Source organism: Bos grunniens, chromosome 22, assembly GCF_055505025.1.
Source record: "Bos grunniens cultivar Pamir isolate PY7600 chromosome 22, Bosgru_T2T1.0, whole genome shotgun sequence".
NCBI classification, from domain to species: Eukaryota; Metazoa; Chordata; class Mammalia; order Artiodactyla; family Bovidae; genus Bos; species Bos grunniens.
In genome coordinates, this window is record NC_141186.1 from 51,692,427 (window position 1) to 51,709,395 (window position 16,969).

Consider the following 16,969-nt stretch of genomic DNA (forward strand, 5'->3'; position numbering starts at 1 on the left):
CGGGACTGGCTGCAGGCTGTGCTGGGATGGCCACCCATTTCCTTCTTCTCTGCAGGGCAGAGACGGCCTTCCTGGCCTCCCTGGACCCCCAGGACCCCCAGGCCCCAAGGTGATCACCCCAGCTCTGCCCAAGCCTGTGACTGCTGTCACCAAGAGGCCACTGGGAGCTTGGGCCCCAGAAGCTCCGTGCGGTGACTCGGAACCCACAACCTTTTGGGACGACCTGTTCCTGCCGCTGTGACAGCACAGCTCTGCCCTATAATCCTGTGGCTTGTAGGTGGCCGTGGACGAGCCAGGTTCTGGGCTCTCTAGAGAACAAGGACCCCCTGGATTCAAGGGTGCTAAGGTCCGTGTGCGGGCTCAGCCTGGGGGCCACCCCTGCTGTGGCACCAGGGCCTGGGTGACATGTCATTCCCACAGGGGGATCCAGGCAGTGATGGCGACCGAGGCCCCAAAGGAGACAGGGTGAGACCTCCTGTCATCCCACCACGCTGTTCCCCTCCTCCGCAGGGGGCGTGCCGGGGTGGTGTGTGCGTGGGCACCCGGCAGTGATGCTCAGGGTCCGACACTCCGCTTGCAGGGTGAGCCGGGTATCAAGGGCGACCGGGGAGAGCCTGGACAGAGGGGTCCGAATGGCAGCCCGGTGAGTCCTTGCCCCACAGTGCCACGTGCGTGCAAGTGCACGGCTCTCACTTGTGTCATCTGGGCTGGAGTCTGCTCTGCCCGGGACTGTCTCAGGGGAAGCTGGGATGGGGGACGAGACGGTGTGGCCATAAACACGTTCTCTCTAGGGTCTGCCAGGAGAGCGCGGCGTGGCTGGGCCCGAGGGGAAGCCGGTGAGTGGAAGCAGGAACAGCCTGGGCCGAGTTCTGGGGCACAGTCACCCTTTTGCGGTGTGCTGGCCCTGCATGCAGGTCACCTGTGTCCAGTGATGGGGTGTGCCTGGTTGCCCAGGTCCAAGCGCACATGTCTGATGGCTGTGTGTGTGCACAGGCCCATGTGTACTGTCCATGAGGGACAGTTCATGGGTACACGGTGACTTGTTCCTGGGAGGGGTGAGGGTCCAGAGGTGGGGCCTCCAGGCAAAGGTCTCCCACGGGAGGCCAGATTGAGGCTTAGCAGCTCCCTTCTCTATACAGGGTCTGCAAGGTCCACGGGGGACCCCTGGCCCGGCGGTGAGTACCCCAGAATCCTGCTCCCTTCCTAATGGCACCCCCTACAATGGGCAGTCCTGCCTCAGTTTCCCTGGAAGGGTAGGACTGACTCCCTGCCCCCAATTTGGCTCTGTCTGTCTCCCACAGGGCGGCCATGGAGACCCTGGACCACCCGGGGCCCCGGTGAGTGGTGGGGAAGCACCGCCTGGTGGGCATGGGACAGGCATCAGTCCCCACATCGGGTGGAAAACTTGTGTTAGTCCGTAAGTCCAGGTGCAACTCGGACCCCTGTTTCTTGCCCTTGATATTTTTTTATAGGGTCTTGCTGGCCCTGCGGGACCCCAGGGACCTTCTGGCCTAAAGGTGAGTATAGGCATGTGTGGGTGTGAGGCTGGAAGGAGGCAGGGACTCAGAGCAGCCTGCCTGCACCAGGACAATGTCTGCCAGCCTCCGGGGACGTCACTGCCCCGCTGAGCACCAAGGTGCCCCGTCCATGCGGGCTCCGCTTGTGGACTGGGGCTGAGGGGCCTCTGGTCCATCTGTCAGCTCATTCAGTGTCTGTGTTTTTGGCAGGGGGAGCCCGGAGAGACAGGACCACCAGGACGGGTGAGTGGCCCAGCCCATGGGGAAGTCACAGGGAGCTGGGCGGGGTTGGCACTGCCCTCAACTCCCGCTTCCTCCAGGGCCTGCCTGGACCTACTGGAGCCGTGGGACTTCCCGGGCCCCCTGGCCCTTCAGGCCTGGTGGTGAGTGAGGCCCCTGTGGGGACACACGAAGTCCCTGCCCTTCTGGGTCCCCTGCTCTCCATGTCCCTCTCACATCCGACTTGTTCCCCACAGGGTCCTCAAGGGGCACCGGGTTTGCCTGGACAAGTGGTGAGTCCTGGGGGTCAGGGCCGGGCTCTGGGGCTCGGGAGTCAGCGGGCAGGCCCCTGACAGAGCTCTTCCCTCTCAGGGGGAGACGGGAAAGCCGGGAGCGCCGGGTCGTGATGGTGCCACTGGGAAAGATGGAGACAGAGGAGCCCCCGGCGTGCCGGTGTGTGTTCAGAGGAGCTCGCTGCGGGCCTGCAATGGGGGCTGTGCAACCACGTGCCCGCAGGGAGAGAAGGGCTGGGAGGCAGGGGTAGCGGAGGGAGAGGCACTGACCTCTGCCCGCTGTTCTGCCATAGGGGTCACCAGGTCTGCCAGGCCCTGTCGGACCTAAAGGAGAGCCGGGACCCATGGGGACCCCTGGACAGGTGATCTTTGCTCCTGACCCCCAGCTTCCACATCAGCTCCTCTGCCCAGCCCCCAGGCTTAGTCTGTCCCTCCCATCTGGACAGCGGGGTAGGGGTGGGGAGGTGGCAGGAAGTGGGGTGACTCACCAGGCATTCCCCGCAGGCTGTGGTCGGGCCCCCTGGAGCAAAGGGAGAGAAGGTGAGTGTGGGGGAGGCCCTGGGCGGGGGGGGCGGGGGTGAGGGCTGAGGAATCCCACTGACCTTTCTCTCTCATCAGGGCGCCCCTGGAGCCCTTGCTGGAGACCTGGTGGGAGAGCCGGTGAGTGTGGAACCCCCAGCACACAGGTCACCCACCCCGTGACCCTCACGTTCCATGATACGCCCCACCCGGCCTGGCCTCCTGCTCCTTCTTTGAGTCTCTGCTGTCTGGGACCCTGACACCCATGTGTCCTCCTGACCCCTGTATCCGCAGGGAGCCAAGGGTGACCGAGGACTGCCGGGGCCGCGGGGCGAGAAGGTGAGGTGGGCCTGGCCCCAGGGTCTGAGCATTGGGCAGGGAGGGGTACGGTTGGGTGGCCACACACCCTCACCCTCACCCCACTGTCTATGCAGGGTGAAGCTGGCCGTGCGGGGGAGCCTGGAGACCCTGGCGAAGATGTGAGTCTGGGGTCCGGGCGAGTCCGAGTCCAGGTTGAGGAGTGTAGTCGTGCACGTGAGGGAACATTCCCGGGGCTGGGCACCTCTGAACTTGAGCCTGGCCAAACGTTCCAGCACTCGGGGTCCTGCTCCCGGAGCACAGGGGGGTCGAATCTCCTGGCTTGCACGTGCTCCTCCTAGGTCTCCCGGCCCTCTCTTGTGAGCACGCGTGCTCTGGTCTCCTCTCCTGGTCTCGGGGCCTGTGGGAGTTCTGTGGCCCCTCCTTGGTCATGTATTGGTGCTGCCCCTTCCCCCGACCTGGCTCTGCTCCCGTATCCAAGCTCCTGTCTGTGGTCATGTCGTGGTCATGTTTGTGGTCATATCTGTGGTCATTGCTAAGCTCCCTGGACTGGGACACATCTGAGATCCCGCCTCTGTCCACACTCCCATGTACCTGCACTCACATCCCTGGTCCCAAATGCCTGTGGTCACCTCCAAGCTCCCCTGGGAATGTTTTGGGACCATACCTGAGCTCTGGGTTCGTGTTCCTGCTCTCAAGTGCTGTTTACTTCGTTTTCTCTTAGGGTCAGAAGGGGGCTCCAGGACCCAAAGGTTACAAGGTATATGTGCCCTAAGGCATTCCCGATGGGGGGTCATCATCCCGAGACACCCTGAGCCTAATCTGACTCCTCTTTGCCTTGAAGGGTGACCCAGGAGTTGGGGTCCAGGGGCCCCCTGGGCCAGTTGGCCCTCCAGGTCTAAAGGTAAAACCGTACCCCGTGCCTAGTGGTGGGGGCAGAAGGTGGGGTGGGGGGCCTGGAGGTGGGAGGAAGAGGGTCTTCAGGGGCTAGTCCTGGGAAGGGGTCCTGTTAGGGCCATTCCTCCCTTTGCTATCTCTGTTCCAGGGAGACTCAGGGCCCCCCGGATCCCCCGGACCTCCTGGTATTGTGGGGTTCCCCGGTCAGACAGGCCCTCGAGGAGAGCTGGGGCAGCCAGGCCCCAGTGGAGAGCGGGTAAGGGGGCCAAGGGCTGCGTGTAGGGATTTGGTGGGCCCAGGACCTCTGGATCTGGTTGCGGGTGAGGAAGAGGAGGGGACCCAGCCCTGCCCAGGGGGCTCCTGTTCTTGGGGGAACAGCATGGGAGGAAGGTTCCCCAATCTCCCTTCCCCTCTCTTGCCTCATTTTTACCATAGGGTTTGGCAGGTGCCCCAGGGAGAGAGGGAGCCCCAGGTCCCTTGGGGCCGCCTGGACCACCTGGGTCAGCGGTGAGTGGAACGCCCCAATGCCCCATGTCTCTGATTGCTGTGTGTTGGGGACTTAGCTGGGGGCTGAGCCACAGACTGACTTCATCTCGCTGCCCACAGGGAGTACCTGGGGCCCCTGGACTCAAAGGAGACAAGGTAGATGTGACAATGCTGCTGGCCCTCTCCTGCACCACCGCCTCCAGCCTCCAGCCTCCGCTGACCCGTCCTCCCCTCAAGCCTCCACTGACCTGTCCCCCTCTCCAGCCTCCGCTGACTTGTCATCCCCTCCAGCCTCTGCTGACCTGTCCCCCACTCCAGCCTCCGCTGACTCGTCCCCTCCTCCAGCCTCCACTGACCCGTCATCCCCTCTAACTCCCACCCACCTCCTGTGACTCTCTGCCCTCCACCAGTTCCCCTGACTGACCCCTGGTGTCCCGTTGATCTCCAGGGGGACACTGGAGCAGGGCTGCCTGGGGCCCGAGGCGAGCGTGGGGAGCCCGGTGTCCGGGTGAGTATGTCCTGTCCTGCGGCTGTGGCTACTGCAGGGAGCCGCACTGGGACTCCCTTCCTCATGGCTCTCGCCTCTGATTTCCAACTTACTGAGTCACTGAATCTAATGTCACCATCCAGGGTGAAGACGGCCGCCCCGGCCTGGAGGGACCCCGAGGACTTGCGGTGGGTCCCCTGGGGGAGAGGAGCAGTGGCGTGACCCAGTCCCCTGCCTGAGCCCTCTGTGCCCTTGGGGGTCTCCACAGCCTCTGCTGCCCTCTGCTTCTCCACATCTGCTCTCTGGTCCCTTGTCTCCCCCATTCCCCGGGGCCTTCCAGTCCTCCCCTGCACTCTGAGCCATCTGCCCACTGGTCCCCCCAGATTCCCTTAGCTCATTATCATCTCTCGTGCAGGGCCCCCCAGGCATCCGGGGAGAACGTGGGGAGAAGGTAAGGATGTGGAGCAGAGGCCCCTGGTGTGAGTGTGGGCGGGGACGGGTGTTATAACTCAGGATCTGGGGCTTCACTACTGGAGTGAGACCCACATTCTCCTACCCGACAGGGTGACGCTGGTGCCTCAGGACTGAAGGGTGACAAGGTGAGTGTGGGCACGAGGGAGGGCAGGGCTCAGGGTGCTCCTCACTCCTCTGACTTCCCCCTGTCCACTCAGGGCGACTCAGCTGTGATTTTGGGGCCTCCGGGGCCACGGGGTGCCAAGGGGGACTCGGTGAGTGGGTCTGGCCCGTGTGTTCGGGGGGCTCCTGTGCGGGGTGGACCAGGGGATCTGAGATCTCAAACCCTCAGAGGGTAAGGGACTTGTAGCCCTTGACCCTGATTTCTGGCCCTGACCCAGGGTGAACGAGGGCCTCGGGGAATAGATGGTGACAAAGGACCTCGGGGAGACAGCGGGGAACCTGGAGAGAAGGTATGGGGATGAGGTTGGGCTGTTTATACAGGGTGAGGAAGGGGGTCCTGCAAGCTGGAGGGCCCCGGGGAGGGTCTGTGAGGACAGAAGCAGAGGATGGAAGAGGGATTTCTGGGGGTCTGAGGGGAAGGGGTTCTGTCAGCTGTAGCAACTATGGGGCGGCTGAGAGGATGGGGGCTCTGTGGGAGGGGCTCCAGGGCCTGGATGTGAGGTTGGAGGGCAGTCTGGACTGTGGCCCCTGTAGGAGCCCTGTGGGAACAGGAAGGGGGCTCCTTGGGTGTTAGGGGTACTCCAGGTAGGGCTGGGGCCCAGTGGTAAGAGGAGTGGCAGGAATCAGGGGTTCCGGCGTGAGAAATGAGCCACCCCACGGCCAGGGTCTCCAGTCCCAGCCACGAGCGTGGGCTGGTGGGAAGGGGCCTTGGGGGCCTGTGTGCGAGCAACTGGCAAGTTCCGGTCTTGCTGGGAGCCTGCAGCCTGCTCTGGTCCTAATTGTGGCCCTCTCCTGTCACTGCTGCAGGGCACCAAGGGAGAGCCTGGTGACAAGGGCTCAGCAGGGCTGCTGGGAGCGCGCGGACTCACGGGACCCAAGGCAAGTCCCATCCCAGGCACTGACCCGGAGCCATGGGTCACGCCCGCCTGTCCGGGGTGTCCCCTGAGCACTGGAGGGTTCCCGCCTCCCTCACTGTTGGCCCCATGCGTACTCACACGGGCTGGTGTGCAGACCGGGCCCTGGCTGCAGTTGCCGAGGGTGGCAGATGGGCCAGCACGGGGGACAGTGGCATTGAAGGGCTGCCCTCTCCCACCTGCGTTCCCCACAGGGCGAGCCTGGTGCCGCAGGGATCCCCGGCGAACCGGTAAGGTGCCCCTGCCACCCCACCAGGGACCCCAGCCCTGTGTGGTGACCTTTGACCTTATAGTGAACCAGCACTCTCCTGTTGTCCAGGGACCCTACCTTCACAGTCTCCCCTGTGGTGGCTCACACGTCGCCGCGGAAAACCCTGCCCTTCCAGTGGCTCTGGCCCCCATGACAATTCTTACCCTGTGGTGTTCCCTGTCCGTTACAGCCAGAGTGATTCCTTTTGAGCCCTCACTGACCTCATTAACACCTTTCCCACAGGGATCCCCAGGAAAAGACGGAGTCCCTGGTGTCCGAGGAGACAAAGGAGATGTTGGCTTCATGGGTCCCCGGGGCCTCAAGGTGGGAAGGGGGCTGGCTTTTTTTCCCCATAATCAGGACCTGATGTTGGAGGGTGAAGTATCCAGGGTCAGAGGTCAGGTATCTGGGGTCAGATGCTGTGGTATCTAGGGTTGAACGTGAGGTGTTAGGTCAGAGGTGGGAAGGTCAGAGGTTGGAGTACCTAAGGGCAGTTTGGAGAGGGGTTTCAGGGTCAGGGGTCATAGGTGAGGTATGTAGGAGGTCACTTTCTTACTTCTTTTTTCTTTCAGGGTGAACGGGGAATTAAGGGAGCCTGTGGCCTCGACGGAGAGAAGGGAGATAAGGTACAGGGGTGATGAGGGATATTGGGGGACGTGGGGTCTACGGGGCCTGGGGCCTAAGGCTGACCCTTCCACCTGATCGCTGCAGGGAGAAGCCGGCCCCCCGGGCCGCCCAGGGCTGGCAGGACGCAGAGGAGAGCTGGTGAGTGTGGGGCACCCCTAGAGTGAGGAGCGGATGGGTGGGCCAGGAATTGGCTAATGTCTTCTCTCCTCCAGGGGGAGCCGGGTGTTCCAGGCCAGGCAGGGGCCCCTGGGAAGGAGGGCCTGATCGGTCCCAAGGTAAGGGGGTCCCTCCACAGTGGACAGTGGGGTTCAGGATTGGGCAGGGACAGCAAGATAAGGTCGTGAAGGTTTTGGGTCAAGGAAGGTTGGGATACTGTGGGGTGGAGTGGGGTTGGTCCTGAGGTTTCAGGGTGGGTTGGGGTCACAGTGGGGATTGTGGGGTAGGAGGTGGCGCAGTACATGCCTCAGGGCTGAGGGTTAGGGTGGTCGAGGTCAGGGGGAGGTTGGAGCGTCTGTGAAGGGGAAATGGGTGGGGCCAGGGTAGGGGGCATCACAGTGGGGTGGGGTCCTGGGAATCATGGTGGACTCAGGGTCTCTGGCTCGTAGGCCACAGGAACTCGAGGTGGTGGCCATGGGGCCTGCGGGCTCATGGGGGCTGAATTGGGGAGGCTGAGGCGAAGGGACTCTCGTGCCTCTTTCTGTTCCCAGGGTGACCGAGGTTTCGATGGGCAGCCAGGACCCAAGGGTGACCAGGGCGAGAAAGGGGAGCGGGTAAGTGGAGGCTGAGGTCATGGCGAACTGAGGGGCCTGGGGTCTCTGGAAGCTCTCATCACTGACCCTGATCTCTCCCTCCCCAGGGACCCCCAGGAGTGGGGGGCTTCCCGGGTCCCAGGGGCAGTGATGGCTCCAGTGGTCCTCCCGGGCCACCTGGCAGCATTGGTCCCAAAGGCCCTGAAGGACTTCAGGGTCAGAAGGTGAGAGGCCCCGACTCCTGACCCCTGAACCTCACTGACCCTTCTGCAACCTCCCTGACCTCTGACTCTACAATCCATTCCCCCAATATCCTTGCCCCAACCTCTGAAACTACGGTCCCAAATTGTCCTACTTCTGATCCCCACTGCCTCTGACCCTGCTCACTCAGTCCATGTGTCTGACAGGGTGAGCGAGGTCCCCCTGGAGAGAGCGTGGTGGGTGCCCCTGGGGCCCCTGGAACCCCTGGAGAGAGAGGGGAGCAGGTGAGTGGGAATTCCTGGGCCTGGGGTCAAAGGCTGGGGGGGTCCGTGAGGTCAGAGGTCACAGCCCAGCCCTGTGTATCGCCCACAGGGGCGACCAGGCCCCGCGGGGCCCCGTGGTGAGAAGGGAGAAGCTGCGCTGACGGTGAGTGTGTGTGGGGCAGGGGGGCGGGGTGGTGCCCTGCCTCCTTCTCCCGACCCCTTGGACCCTGGGCCCTGACTCTGCACTGTTCCTCCACGATCCCTGCATCATGTACCCTTTGTCCTTCCGTGACCCATGGGTTCCTTCATGACCCTTGTGGTCTTGGGCTCCTAGGAGGATGACATTCGGGGCCTTGTGCGTCAGGAGATGAGTCAACATTGCGGTGAGTGGGGTCCAGCCCGGAGTCTCCTGGGTCCCATCCCCACTGCATCCCCGCACCCCTAGACAGAGGCAGGCAGCACCCCCAGAATGTCCAGGGGGCAAGCAGTCAGGGAGGTGGGTGGAGACAGATGGATACACAAAGTATGGGTGTTTCAGGACAGACATGCTTACAGGACTCCCCTAAGTGGAGACGCGGGCAGAGGTGGGCACACACGTGCTTCTGTGCCCAGGATGGCCGTGTGTGGAGGGGAGGAGGTGTGAGCCCAGCCGGCTCCTCAAGCCAGATATGGCGCCGGGGTACAGGGCGGGGGCTCTGACAGCCCTGGGGGGCATCAGAGTGAAGCTCATCTCCTTCCTCCTCTGCCTTCTCCCTGTCCTTCTCCATTCCTGCCGGCTCCTGACCCTTTGCCTCTCTCCTTCTCTCACCTTTGGCTGGCCTGTTCCCCTCTTCTCTCTTGCCCTTGGTCCACTTCTCCCCCTTGGTCTCTTTCTCTCCTTGTGTCTGCTTCCCTTCCTCTCCCCCGCCATCTGTCACTCTCTCCGTCCCCTCCGTATGTCTCTGCCCCCCGTGAGCCTCTCTCCCTGCCTCTTTCCGCCTCTGTCTCCTGTTCTCTGTTATTGTCTCTCTCCCTGGCCCCTTCTCTGCCCTCTCCAGCCTGTCAGGGCCAGTATATCGCATCTGGATCACGTGAGTAGTTTTCTGGTCTTTTCTGCTCCCGGAGCTTGCCTCGTGCCAGGCCCTGCTGTGCCCATTGCCTGGGTCGTCTCAGCAGGGGCTTGGTGAGGGCGGCCACCAGGCTGACCCCCGGGCCCCGGGCCCCTGCTCTCGGCTCCAGGGCCTCTCCCGAGTTACGCAGCAGACACCGCTGGCCCGCAGCTCCACCCCGTGCCCGTGCTCCGCGTGTCCCACGCAGAGGAGGACGGTGAGGATGGCTGCAGCCTGGGGGGCGTGTGGGGCGGGACCACACACGCATAGGGCCGCTCGTGCATGCACAGCCCACGCCGTGTGTACAGGGAGCACATGCAGGGAACACGCGTGGGAGGCCAGGGTTGGGCCGCACGAACCGGGCCCCGCAGTGGCCCTGCTCACAGCACCCCCTTACTGTGCGTGCAGGCCAGGTGCCCCCCGAGGACGATGAGTATGAATACTCTGAGTATTCCATGGAGGAATACCAGGACCCCGCGGCTCCTTGGGATGACGTTGGTGAGGAAGGGGGCTGGGCCCACAGGGGCATGGGGAGGGGCAGGCCGAGCCCGTCCCGGCTGACCTCTCTGCCCCGCCCCGTTACCCCCAGACCCCTGCTCGCTTCCACTGGACGAGGGTTCCTGCAGTGCCTACACCCTGCGCTGGTATCATCGGGCTGGGGCGGGGGGCACGAAGGCCTGTCACCCCTTCGTCTACGGTGGCTGCGGAGGGAATGCCAACCGTTTTGGGACCCGGGAGGCCTGTGAGCACCGCTGCCTGCCCCAGGCGGCCCACAGTCAAGGGACAGGTACGAGCGTACCTCCATTCCAGTAGGGGCCTGCCCAGATTATGTCCAGAGTCAGGATCCGGGGTCAGAAGCTGCCCCCCCTCCCCAGACTGGGGGACCTGGGACAGACCCCGCCTCAGACCAAAGAGCTGATAGAGAAGCCTGGCTCTGGGTGGAGTCCCCAGTACGGTACCCCTCAGTGCTCCCTCCCTTAAAGACCTGAGTAAGGACCCCTTTCTGTGGGCAGAGCCCCCACACCCACTGTGCCCCCGGCTCCCCCATCCTCTGTGGCCCTTGCGTTAGATGGCTGAACCCCGCCTGCCCTGCCCAGGTGCTGCCCGGAGCTGAGGTCCAGTCCAGCATCCCCTGGAGGAGTCGGTGTCTCAGCTGGACCCTGCCGTCCCTCCCCCTTGGTGCTAGAGGCCTGTCTGCACGTGAGCGTGCGTGAGCGTGTCCGTTATTTCAGTGACTTGTTCCACGGGTCTCGCCTTCCCCTCAGTGGACAGACCCCCATTGTGGCTGCTGCCTCCCTGGCTGATGACTCAGTGTTGGGGAGGCTTTGGGCAGTGAGCGGAAGTGACTGAATCCAACCCGCCCCTTGCCCCACGCTAGTGATGACATGGTGCTGATTCTGGGGGGTCATTAAAGCTGCTGTTTTAAAAGGCCCCTGTTGTGATTGTTTGCGGGGGGTGTGGGTGTCAGGGGGGCAGGTTTTCCCTGGGAGGGCCATGCTATCCGAGTGGGTACAGAGTCCCTCTGTCCAGCCTGTCACTGTCCTGTGACCCTCAGCCCCCAACTTGTCCCCAGAAAGAAGACAGGGTAGGGGCTGAGCGTATGCCTTCACTGCCCCCCAGGAGAGGATGAATCATGGGTGGGGGGCGGCCTCAAGCCAGATAAATGGGCCCCGAAGCGGGTGGAGGAGCAGACCGGTGCAGAGGAGCACTGCCTGGCACAGCTCACCCCAGAGGAGGCTGCTGCTGGTGAGCCTGGGGTCGGGGGATGGACAGGACCGTTGGGGTAGAGTGGATCTGGGGTTTGGGTCAGTGGAGGTCTCGGGTCTGAGGTGCCCTGGGACCTCTGATTGCTTCCTTGTCTCAAGGACCCCCATTCCTGCCTGCCTTTCTGTGCCCTGGATCTGCAACATGCTTTCTCGTGCAAACCTCAGGCTCCCCTTGGGTCACTCTGTGTCTCTCTTTGCATCCGTATTTCCATCACACTGTCTCTTTTTCTTCCGTTCTCCCTCTATTTTGCTCCATCCCCCTCTGATACATCTCCATCTCTTTCTCCCTCTCCCTGCCCTTTCTTGTTCTTGTTCTTCCTCCCCACCCCCCCGCCATCTCTCTGTCTCTCTCAAATACATCCATATCCAGATATACCTGTGGCTTTCTGTCTCTGGGTCACTCCATCTCTTTGTCCATCTCTGTCCCATTCTCTTTCTCACTCTTTCCATCCCTCCGACCCCTTCTCTGCCTGGCTCTGTCTCAGTTTTCTCTGTGTCACTCTGGCTCTCTCTTTGTCCCTTCATCTCTGCTTCCGTCCCTCTGCCCCTGGCCTGGCTGCTCTCTCTCTGCTTTCCCCATCTGCTTTCTGCCATCTGCCTCTGTCCGTGGGCCACAGCTAACCAGAGCCCCTGCCTTGAACCTGTTTTCTCCTTGCAGCCTGACTACACGATGACCAGGTGGGCTCTGCTCACGCTGATGGTCCTGACATTGGGCAGGACCCTGCTTGTCCCAGCAACCCCCACCCCAGGCTTCCAGCTTCTCCCTCAGAACTTTCCCCAGGCCACTGCCTGCCCCGTGACCTCGGAGAGCCCCTCAGGCAGCACCACGGCACCCTCCGCTGCTTGGGGTCGCCCCAGCCCTGACCCCCACACTGGCCCCCGCATCACCCTCTCGCTGGACGTCCCCCTTGGCCTCCTGCAGATCTTACTGGAGCAGGCCCGGGCCAGGGCTGTGAGGGAGCAGGCTGCTGCCAATGCCCGCATCCTGGCCCAGGTCGGCCGCCGCTGAGCCTGAGGGAGGCTGTCAAAAGGATGGAGCCACCCTGGATGGAGGAGACTGGCAGGGCAGCGGTGGAGCTGAACCTACATCTGGACATGGCGCATCTGGACATGGCACATCTGGACTCCGCCACATGGAGTCACTGTCATATCAAAGTGCCTCACAGAGTCACAGTGTATGTGGACAGCATGCACGTGGCCATGCCAGGTTGCCAATGGACTCTAGCCATTCCTAGGAGCCCCCCAGACTTACCGTATATGTCTGAAGAGCTTGGACACTACCGTGGATGGTCACTGCCACATGGAGTCTGGTCATGGATAGGCCCCACAGTCAAGAGCTTCCGGACACCATCATACAGGGGCTCCGTAATGCCACTTACAGGAACCTCAACACAGAATACCACGGCTGCATCGGAGAGAACCGCCCATCTAAGGCCAGACACAGAGGTCTGCCCTGCCCCCACAGGTCACCACACAGACAGGTGCTGGCGGAGGTTCCCAGGCAGCACCCACCCCAGACAGATGGGGGCATCTCCAGGCATAGATGGACACTCGTACGTGCGAGGTCTGTGGCTGTGGCAGCCTTGTCTTGTGTGTGTGTTGGGGGAGGAGGTGTTTATACGCATCAGATCAGATCAGTCGCTCAGTCGTGTCCGACTCTTTGCGACCCCATGAATCGCAGCACGCCAGGCCTCCCTGTCCATCACCAACTCCCGGAGTTCACTCAGACTCATGTCCATCGAGTCAGTGATGCCATCCAGCCATCTCATCCTCTGTCGTCCCCTTCTCCTCCTGCCCCCAATCTCTCCCAGCATCAGAGTCTTTTCCAATGAGTCAACTCTTCGCATGAGGTGGCCAAAGTACTGGAGTTTCAGCTTTAGCATCATTCCTTCCAAAGAAATCCCAGGGCTGATCTCTTTCAGAATGGACTGGTTGGATCTCCTTGCAGTCCAAGGGACTCTCAAGAGTCTTCTCCAACACCACAGTTCAAAAGCATCAATTCTTCGGCGCTCAGCCTTCTTCACAGTCCAACCCTCTCATCCATACATGACCACAGGAAAAACCATAGCCTTGACTAGACAGACCTTTGTTGGCAAAGTAATGTCCCTGCTTTTGAATATGCTATCTAGGTTGGTCATAACTTTCCTTCCAAGGAGTAAGTGTCTTTTAATTTCATGGCTGCAGTCACCATCCGCAGTTATTTTGGAGCCCCAAAAAATAAAGTCTGACACTGTTTCCACTGTTTCCCCATCTACTTCCCATGAAGTGATGGGACCGGATGCCATGATCTTCGTTTTCTGAATGTTGTGCTTTAAGCCAACTTTTTCACTCTCCACTTTCACTTTCATCAAAAGGCTTTTTAGTTCCTCTTCACTTTCTGCCATAAGGGTGGTGTCATCTGCATATCTGAGGTTATTGATATTTCTCCCGGCAATCTTGATTCTAGCTTGTGTTTCTTCCAGTCCAGCATTTCTCATGATGTACTCTGCATATAAGTTAAATAAGCAGGGTGACAATATACAGCCTTGACGTACTCCTTTTCCTATTTGGAACCAGTCTGTTGTTCCATGTCCTGTTCTAACTGTGGCTTCCTGACCTGCATACAAATTTCTCAAGAGGCAGGTCAGGTGGTCTGGTATTCCCATCTCTTGAAGAATTTTCCACAGTTTATTGTGATCCACACAGTCAAAGGCTTTGGCACAGTCAATAAAGCAGAAATAGATGTTTTTCTGGAACTCTCTTGCTTTTTCCATGATCCAGCAGATGTTGGCAATTTGATCTCTGGTTCCTCTGCCTTTTCTAAAACCAGCTTGAACATCAGGAAGTTCACGGTTCACATATTGCTGAAGCCTGGCTGGGAGAATTTTGAGCATTACTTTACTAGCGTGTGAGATGAGTGCAACTGTGCGGTAGTTTGAGCATTCTTTGGCATTGCCTTTCTTTGGGATTGGAATGAAAACTGACCTTTTCCAGTCCTGTGGCCACTGCTGAGTTTTCCAAATTTGCTGGCATATTGAGTGCAGCACTTTCACAGCATCATCTTTCAGGAGTTTATACGCATGGGTGGCTGCATCTCTGTGTATCTGACAGCTGTTTGTGCGTGTGAACAAGGTGTGGGCCTGTGAGGGGGCTGAGAAGAATGGGAGCCTGTCCCCCAGATCTGCATGAAGCATGCTCAGCACACACCCAGGTGCTGTCTTACCCACACCCCTGGCTCTGCCCTTGCACACACATGGCTCAGGGGAGAAGGGAGCGCAGGCTGACAGGGGCTCTGGCCCCTCCTTCATTGAACAGTCCTGAGCCTCAGTTTTCCAAGCCTCTGTTTTCTTTTTTCTCCTCTGTAAAGCCGAGTGATGCCACTACGTTTCTTGTGAGCACTGAGTGATGTAATAACCTACATGAAGGTTCCCGCCCGCAAAGAAATCCCTTAATAAACATAGTGACTGGAGAATGGGCTAGACAAGAATCACACAGTCATGTGCCCTCAGGCAGTGACACACAGGAGGGCGGAGTCAGAGCCGCTCCTCTAACCCCCTTCTCCCGCCCCGATTTCACTGACCTGTCCTCGGTGTGGAAGGCTGCAGGTTTGGCCTAATCTCCCAACCCCATCTCCATGGCGGGTTTGGAGATGAGACTCAGCCTTCTGGAGTGTGTGGCCAGGCTTGCCAGCAGATAGGGCAGGAACTGTGGGTAGTGTAGACAACTCGGGCTGGAGACGAGGGCAGACACTGGGTCCTTGCTGGAGAGAAAGTTAGCACTGTCGGAAGTGTGGCCGCCGGGGGTGCCGGGGGCGGGGGTGGGGGGTGGCACTGACCAAGATCTCACAGTTGTCAGCAGCCCTGGGGGGCGGGCCCAAGGCGGGGCGGAGAGGCGGAGCCATGGGGGGGCGGTGCTCTCCGGAGCCTAGAGGGCGTGGCCGCCCCAATCCCGGCCGCAGGGGGCGGCGGCCCGGGCCAGTTCGGGAGCAGGATGAACAGAGGTATGGAAGGAGGCAGCTCCCCGACGGAACCCGGGTCAGGGAGCAGCAGACGGGGTAGGCGCCGGGCAGGGTGGAGAGGGTGGGCGGACTGAGAAAAGACCTGGGCGAAGTAGAGGTGGTGTTAGACGGGGGTGTGAGAGCTTTGGGGGTCTCTCCGGGATTAGGGGTGCTTTGAGGGGGCATCGGTCTGTCAATGGCAGGGAGGGGGTGGGCACTGGCGCCTCACCGGGGAGAGGGAGCTGGGCCAAGGGGGGAACTATAAATAGCTGCTTCCTCCAGCCCAGGGGGAGGGACAACCCGCTGGAGCTGCCCCAGGGCCTCCCGCTCTGCCCTTTGCTGGCCTCCAAGGGGTCATACTTGTCCAGGTCCCCCCTCAGGGGTCATACCAGCTTGGGAAGGTTCAGAGGCTCATTTGGGAAGCTTTTCATACGATGTGACTTTAGCCCTTAAACCAGCATTTCCAGGGCAACTACAGTGTGGCTTGTGTGGGTCCTGAGCTGCTCTAAGCGCCTACTGTGTGCTCTGTCCCAATCACGAACCTCTGAGCACCTCGGACTGTGTGCCCTGGCTGGTCCTGAGGCACTCTGAGCACCTACTGTGTGCCCTGTGCCAGGCGGGAATCAGCAAGTGCAGACCAGGGCTGCTCGGTCACATGGCTCTCCGCTCCCGAGTTGGAACCTCACACCTTGTGTGAGCTCGGCTCCCAGGGAGACACGGGATGATCCTTGGCTAGAAATGGCCAGAGCCACTGGGACTCCTGGGAACTCCCCAACCTCCCAGTGGTCACAGAGAGGAGAGGAGGAGGGAATAAAGTGGGAGGCAGGCCGCGGGCTTGGGCACGGGGCTCGGTAGTGCGTGTGCACGCGTGACTGTGTGCGCACCATACGTTTGCGGACTGGTGTGTGGGTCTGTGTGGGATGCGCTGAGGTCCCTGGCCTTTCTGCTGCAAAGGGTGGCATGGTGGTTGGGCCAGAACTGCCCAGCGGACATGGGGACTGGGAAGAGTTTGAGGACATCCTGCAGCTTGGAGCCTGGGACACTGGGAGGAGGTCCAGTGGTCAGTGCACAGGACACCACAGGAGCCCTCCGGCACAAGCCAGGCAGGGTCACAGGCGGGGCAGGGGGGAGGCTGAGCAGGATGTGTTCATACACAACATCCCAGCACGCCTCCCACCCCTGGGCCAGGAGAGCTGGCTCACTCTGGAATGGCCCCAAGGAGGGCAAGCCACAGGGGCCAGTTATTCTATTGGACACCTGCTGATGCTGAGGGAGTGGAAAGCCAGTAGAGCATTTCAGCGCAGGGAATGTGCAAGAGTGCAGGTATGGAGGTGGGATGTGTGGGTATAGTACACCGCGTGTGGGAGGTGAGGTTCGAGAGGGCTGGCAGTTGAGCTGAGTCCATCCTGCATGGTGGGCAGGCAACTCTGTGACTCTGGGCCCTTCTCCCCTTCCTCAGTTTCCTATGTGAGAGGTGGAGCCACAGCAGGGGAGATGGGGAATATCCTCAAAGTAGATGTTGACCCTGGCTGTGGGGAGGGGCCCCAGGCTCCTCCTGCTGTTGACATGTGGCCCCACCCTGGGTATGGGGACTTGGGAGGGAGTGTCTGAGTCAACCCAGAGTCAGACTGTTTGGGCAAGAGTGGGAGGTACAGAGTCACTGCTTCCCTGGGAAGCTGGACTCAGACTTCTGGACATGGAGTTAGCTTCCCAGACCTGGTCCTGGCCTCCTGCCCGACCCTGGCTGTCCCTGATCCCCAACC

The 16,969-nt window shown here is 61.0% G+C and overlaps 3 protein-coding genes across 11 annotated transcripts in view; all 3 read left to right on the forward strand.

The window, feature by feature from the left end:
* Window positions 1-10,895, forward strand: part of COL7A1 (collagen type VII alpha 1 chain) — a 30,391-nt gene extending 19,496 nt beyond the window's left edge. The window contains exons 75-118 of the mRNA XM_086368119.1: window positions 56-109; window positions 278-346; window positions 421-465; window positions 581-643; window positions 792-836; window positions 1,140-1,175; window positions 1,302-1,337; window positions 1,473-1,517; window positions 1,728-1,760; window positions 1,838-1,900; window positions 1,994-2,029; window positions 2,109-2,189; window positions 2,323-2,391; window positions 2,534-2,569; window positions 2,648-2,689; window positions 2,843-2,887; window positions 2,983-3,027; window positions 3,591-3,626; window positions 3,711-3,770; window positions 3,912-4,019; window positions 4,199-4,270; window positions 4,370-4,405; window positions 4,698-4,757; window positions 4,880-4,924; window positions 5,152-5,187; window positions 5,300-5,335; window positions 5,408-5,464; window positions 5,591-5,662; window positions 6,180-6,251; window positions 6,481-6,516; window positions 6,780-6,860; window positions 7,109-7,162; window positions 7,248-7,301; window positions 7,376-7,438; window positions 7,871-7,933; window positions 8,020-8,136; window positions 8,320-8,397; window positions 8,486-8,539; window positions 8,711-8,759; window positions 9,414-9,446; window positions 9,595-9,681; window positions 9,873-9,962; window positions 10,054-10,251; window positions 10,562-10,895. Coding sequence (XP_086224245.1) covers window positions 56-109; window positions 278-346; window positions 421-465; window positions 581-643; window positions 792-836; window positions 1,140-1,175; window positions 1,302-1,337; window positions 1,473-1,517; window positions 1,728-1,760; window positions 1,838-1,900; window positions 1,994-2,029; window positions 2,109-2,189; window positions 2,323-2,391; window positions 2,534-2,569; window positions 2,648-2,689; window positions 2,843-2,887; window positions 2,983-3,027; window positions 3,591-3,626; window positions 3,711-3,770; window positions 3,912-4,019; window positions 4,199-4,270; window positions 4,370-4,405; window positions 4,698-4,757; window positions 4,880-4,924; window positions 5,152-5,187; window positions 5,300-5,335; window positions 5,408-5,464; window positions 5,591-5,662; window positions 6,180-6,251; window positions 6,481-6,516; window positions 6,780-6,860; window positions 7,109-7,162; window positions 7,248-7,301; window positions 7,376-7,438; window positions 7,871-7,933; window positions 8,020-8,136; window positions 8,320-8,397; window positions 8,486-8,539; window positions 8,711-8,759; window positions 9,414-9,446; window positions 9,595-9,681; window positions 9,873-9,962; window positions 10,054-10,251; window positions 10,562-10,578 — 2,607 coding nt within the window. The 3' untranslated portion in view covers window positions 10,579-10,895. The remainder of the gene's footprint in view (window positions 1-55; window positions 110-277; window positions 347-420; window positions 466-580; window positions 644-791; window positions 837-1,139; window positions 1,176-1,301; window positions 1,338-1,472; window positions 1,518-1,727; window positions 1,761-1,837; window positions 1,901-1,993; window positions 2,030-2,108; window positions 2,190-2,322; window positions 2,392-2,533; window positions 2,570-2,647; window positions 2,690-2,842; window positions 2,888-2,982; window positions 3,028-3,590; window positions 3,627-3,710; window positions 3,771-3,911; window positions 4,020-4,198; window positions 4,271-4,369; window positions 4,406-4,697; window positions 4,758-4,879; window positions 4,925-5,151; window positions 5,188-5,299; window positions 5,336-5,407; window positions 5,465-5,590; window positions 5,663-6,179; window positions 6,252-6,480; window positions 6,517-6,779; window positions 6,861-7,108; window positions 7,163-7,247; window positions 7,302-7,375; window positions 7,439-7,870; window positions 7,934-8,019; window positions 8,137-8,319; window positions 8,398-8,485; window positions 8,540-8,710; window positions 8,760-9,413; window positions 9,447-9,594; window positions 9,682-9,872; window positions 9,963-10,053; window positions 10,252-10,561) is intronic.
* Window positions 10,857-12,371, forward strand: UCN2 (urocortin 2). The gene has a single exon (XM_086368169.1). The coding sequence runs from the start codon at window positions 11,091-11,093 to the stop codon at window positions 12,237-12,239; it is 1,149 nt and encodes a 382-aa protein (XP_086224295.1). The 5' UTR covers window positions 10,857-11,090; the 3' UTR covers window positions 12,240-12,371.
* Window positions 12,372-15,121: 2,750 nt separating this feature from the next.
* The window catches only part of PFKFB4 (6-phosphofructo-2-kinase/fructose-2,6-biphosphatase 4), a 41,517-nt gene continuing 39,669 nt past the window's right edge, over window positions 15,122-16,969 (forward strand). For 4 of the 9 annotated variants that reach the window (XM_086368139.1, XM_086368141.1, XM_086368142.1 and 1 more), the window contains exon 1: window positions 15,186-15,263. In XM_086368139.1, the coding sequence (XP_086224265.1) occupies window positions 15,200-15,263 (64 nt within the window). In that variant the 5' untranslated portion in view covers window positions 15,186-15,199. Of the gene's footprint in view, window positions 15,264-16,969 lie in introns of all 9 variants that reach the window. The other 5 variants (XM_086368149.1, XM_086368151.1, XM_086368140.1 and 2 more) reach the window with 3 other exon arrangements.

What these genes read in the sequence shown, in the direction of transcription:
- UCN2 (XM_086368169.1), top strand. Translation starts at nt 11,091, where the DNA reads ATGAATCATGGGTGGGGGGCGGCCTCAAGCCAGATAAATGGGCCCCGA.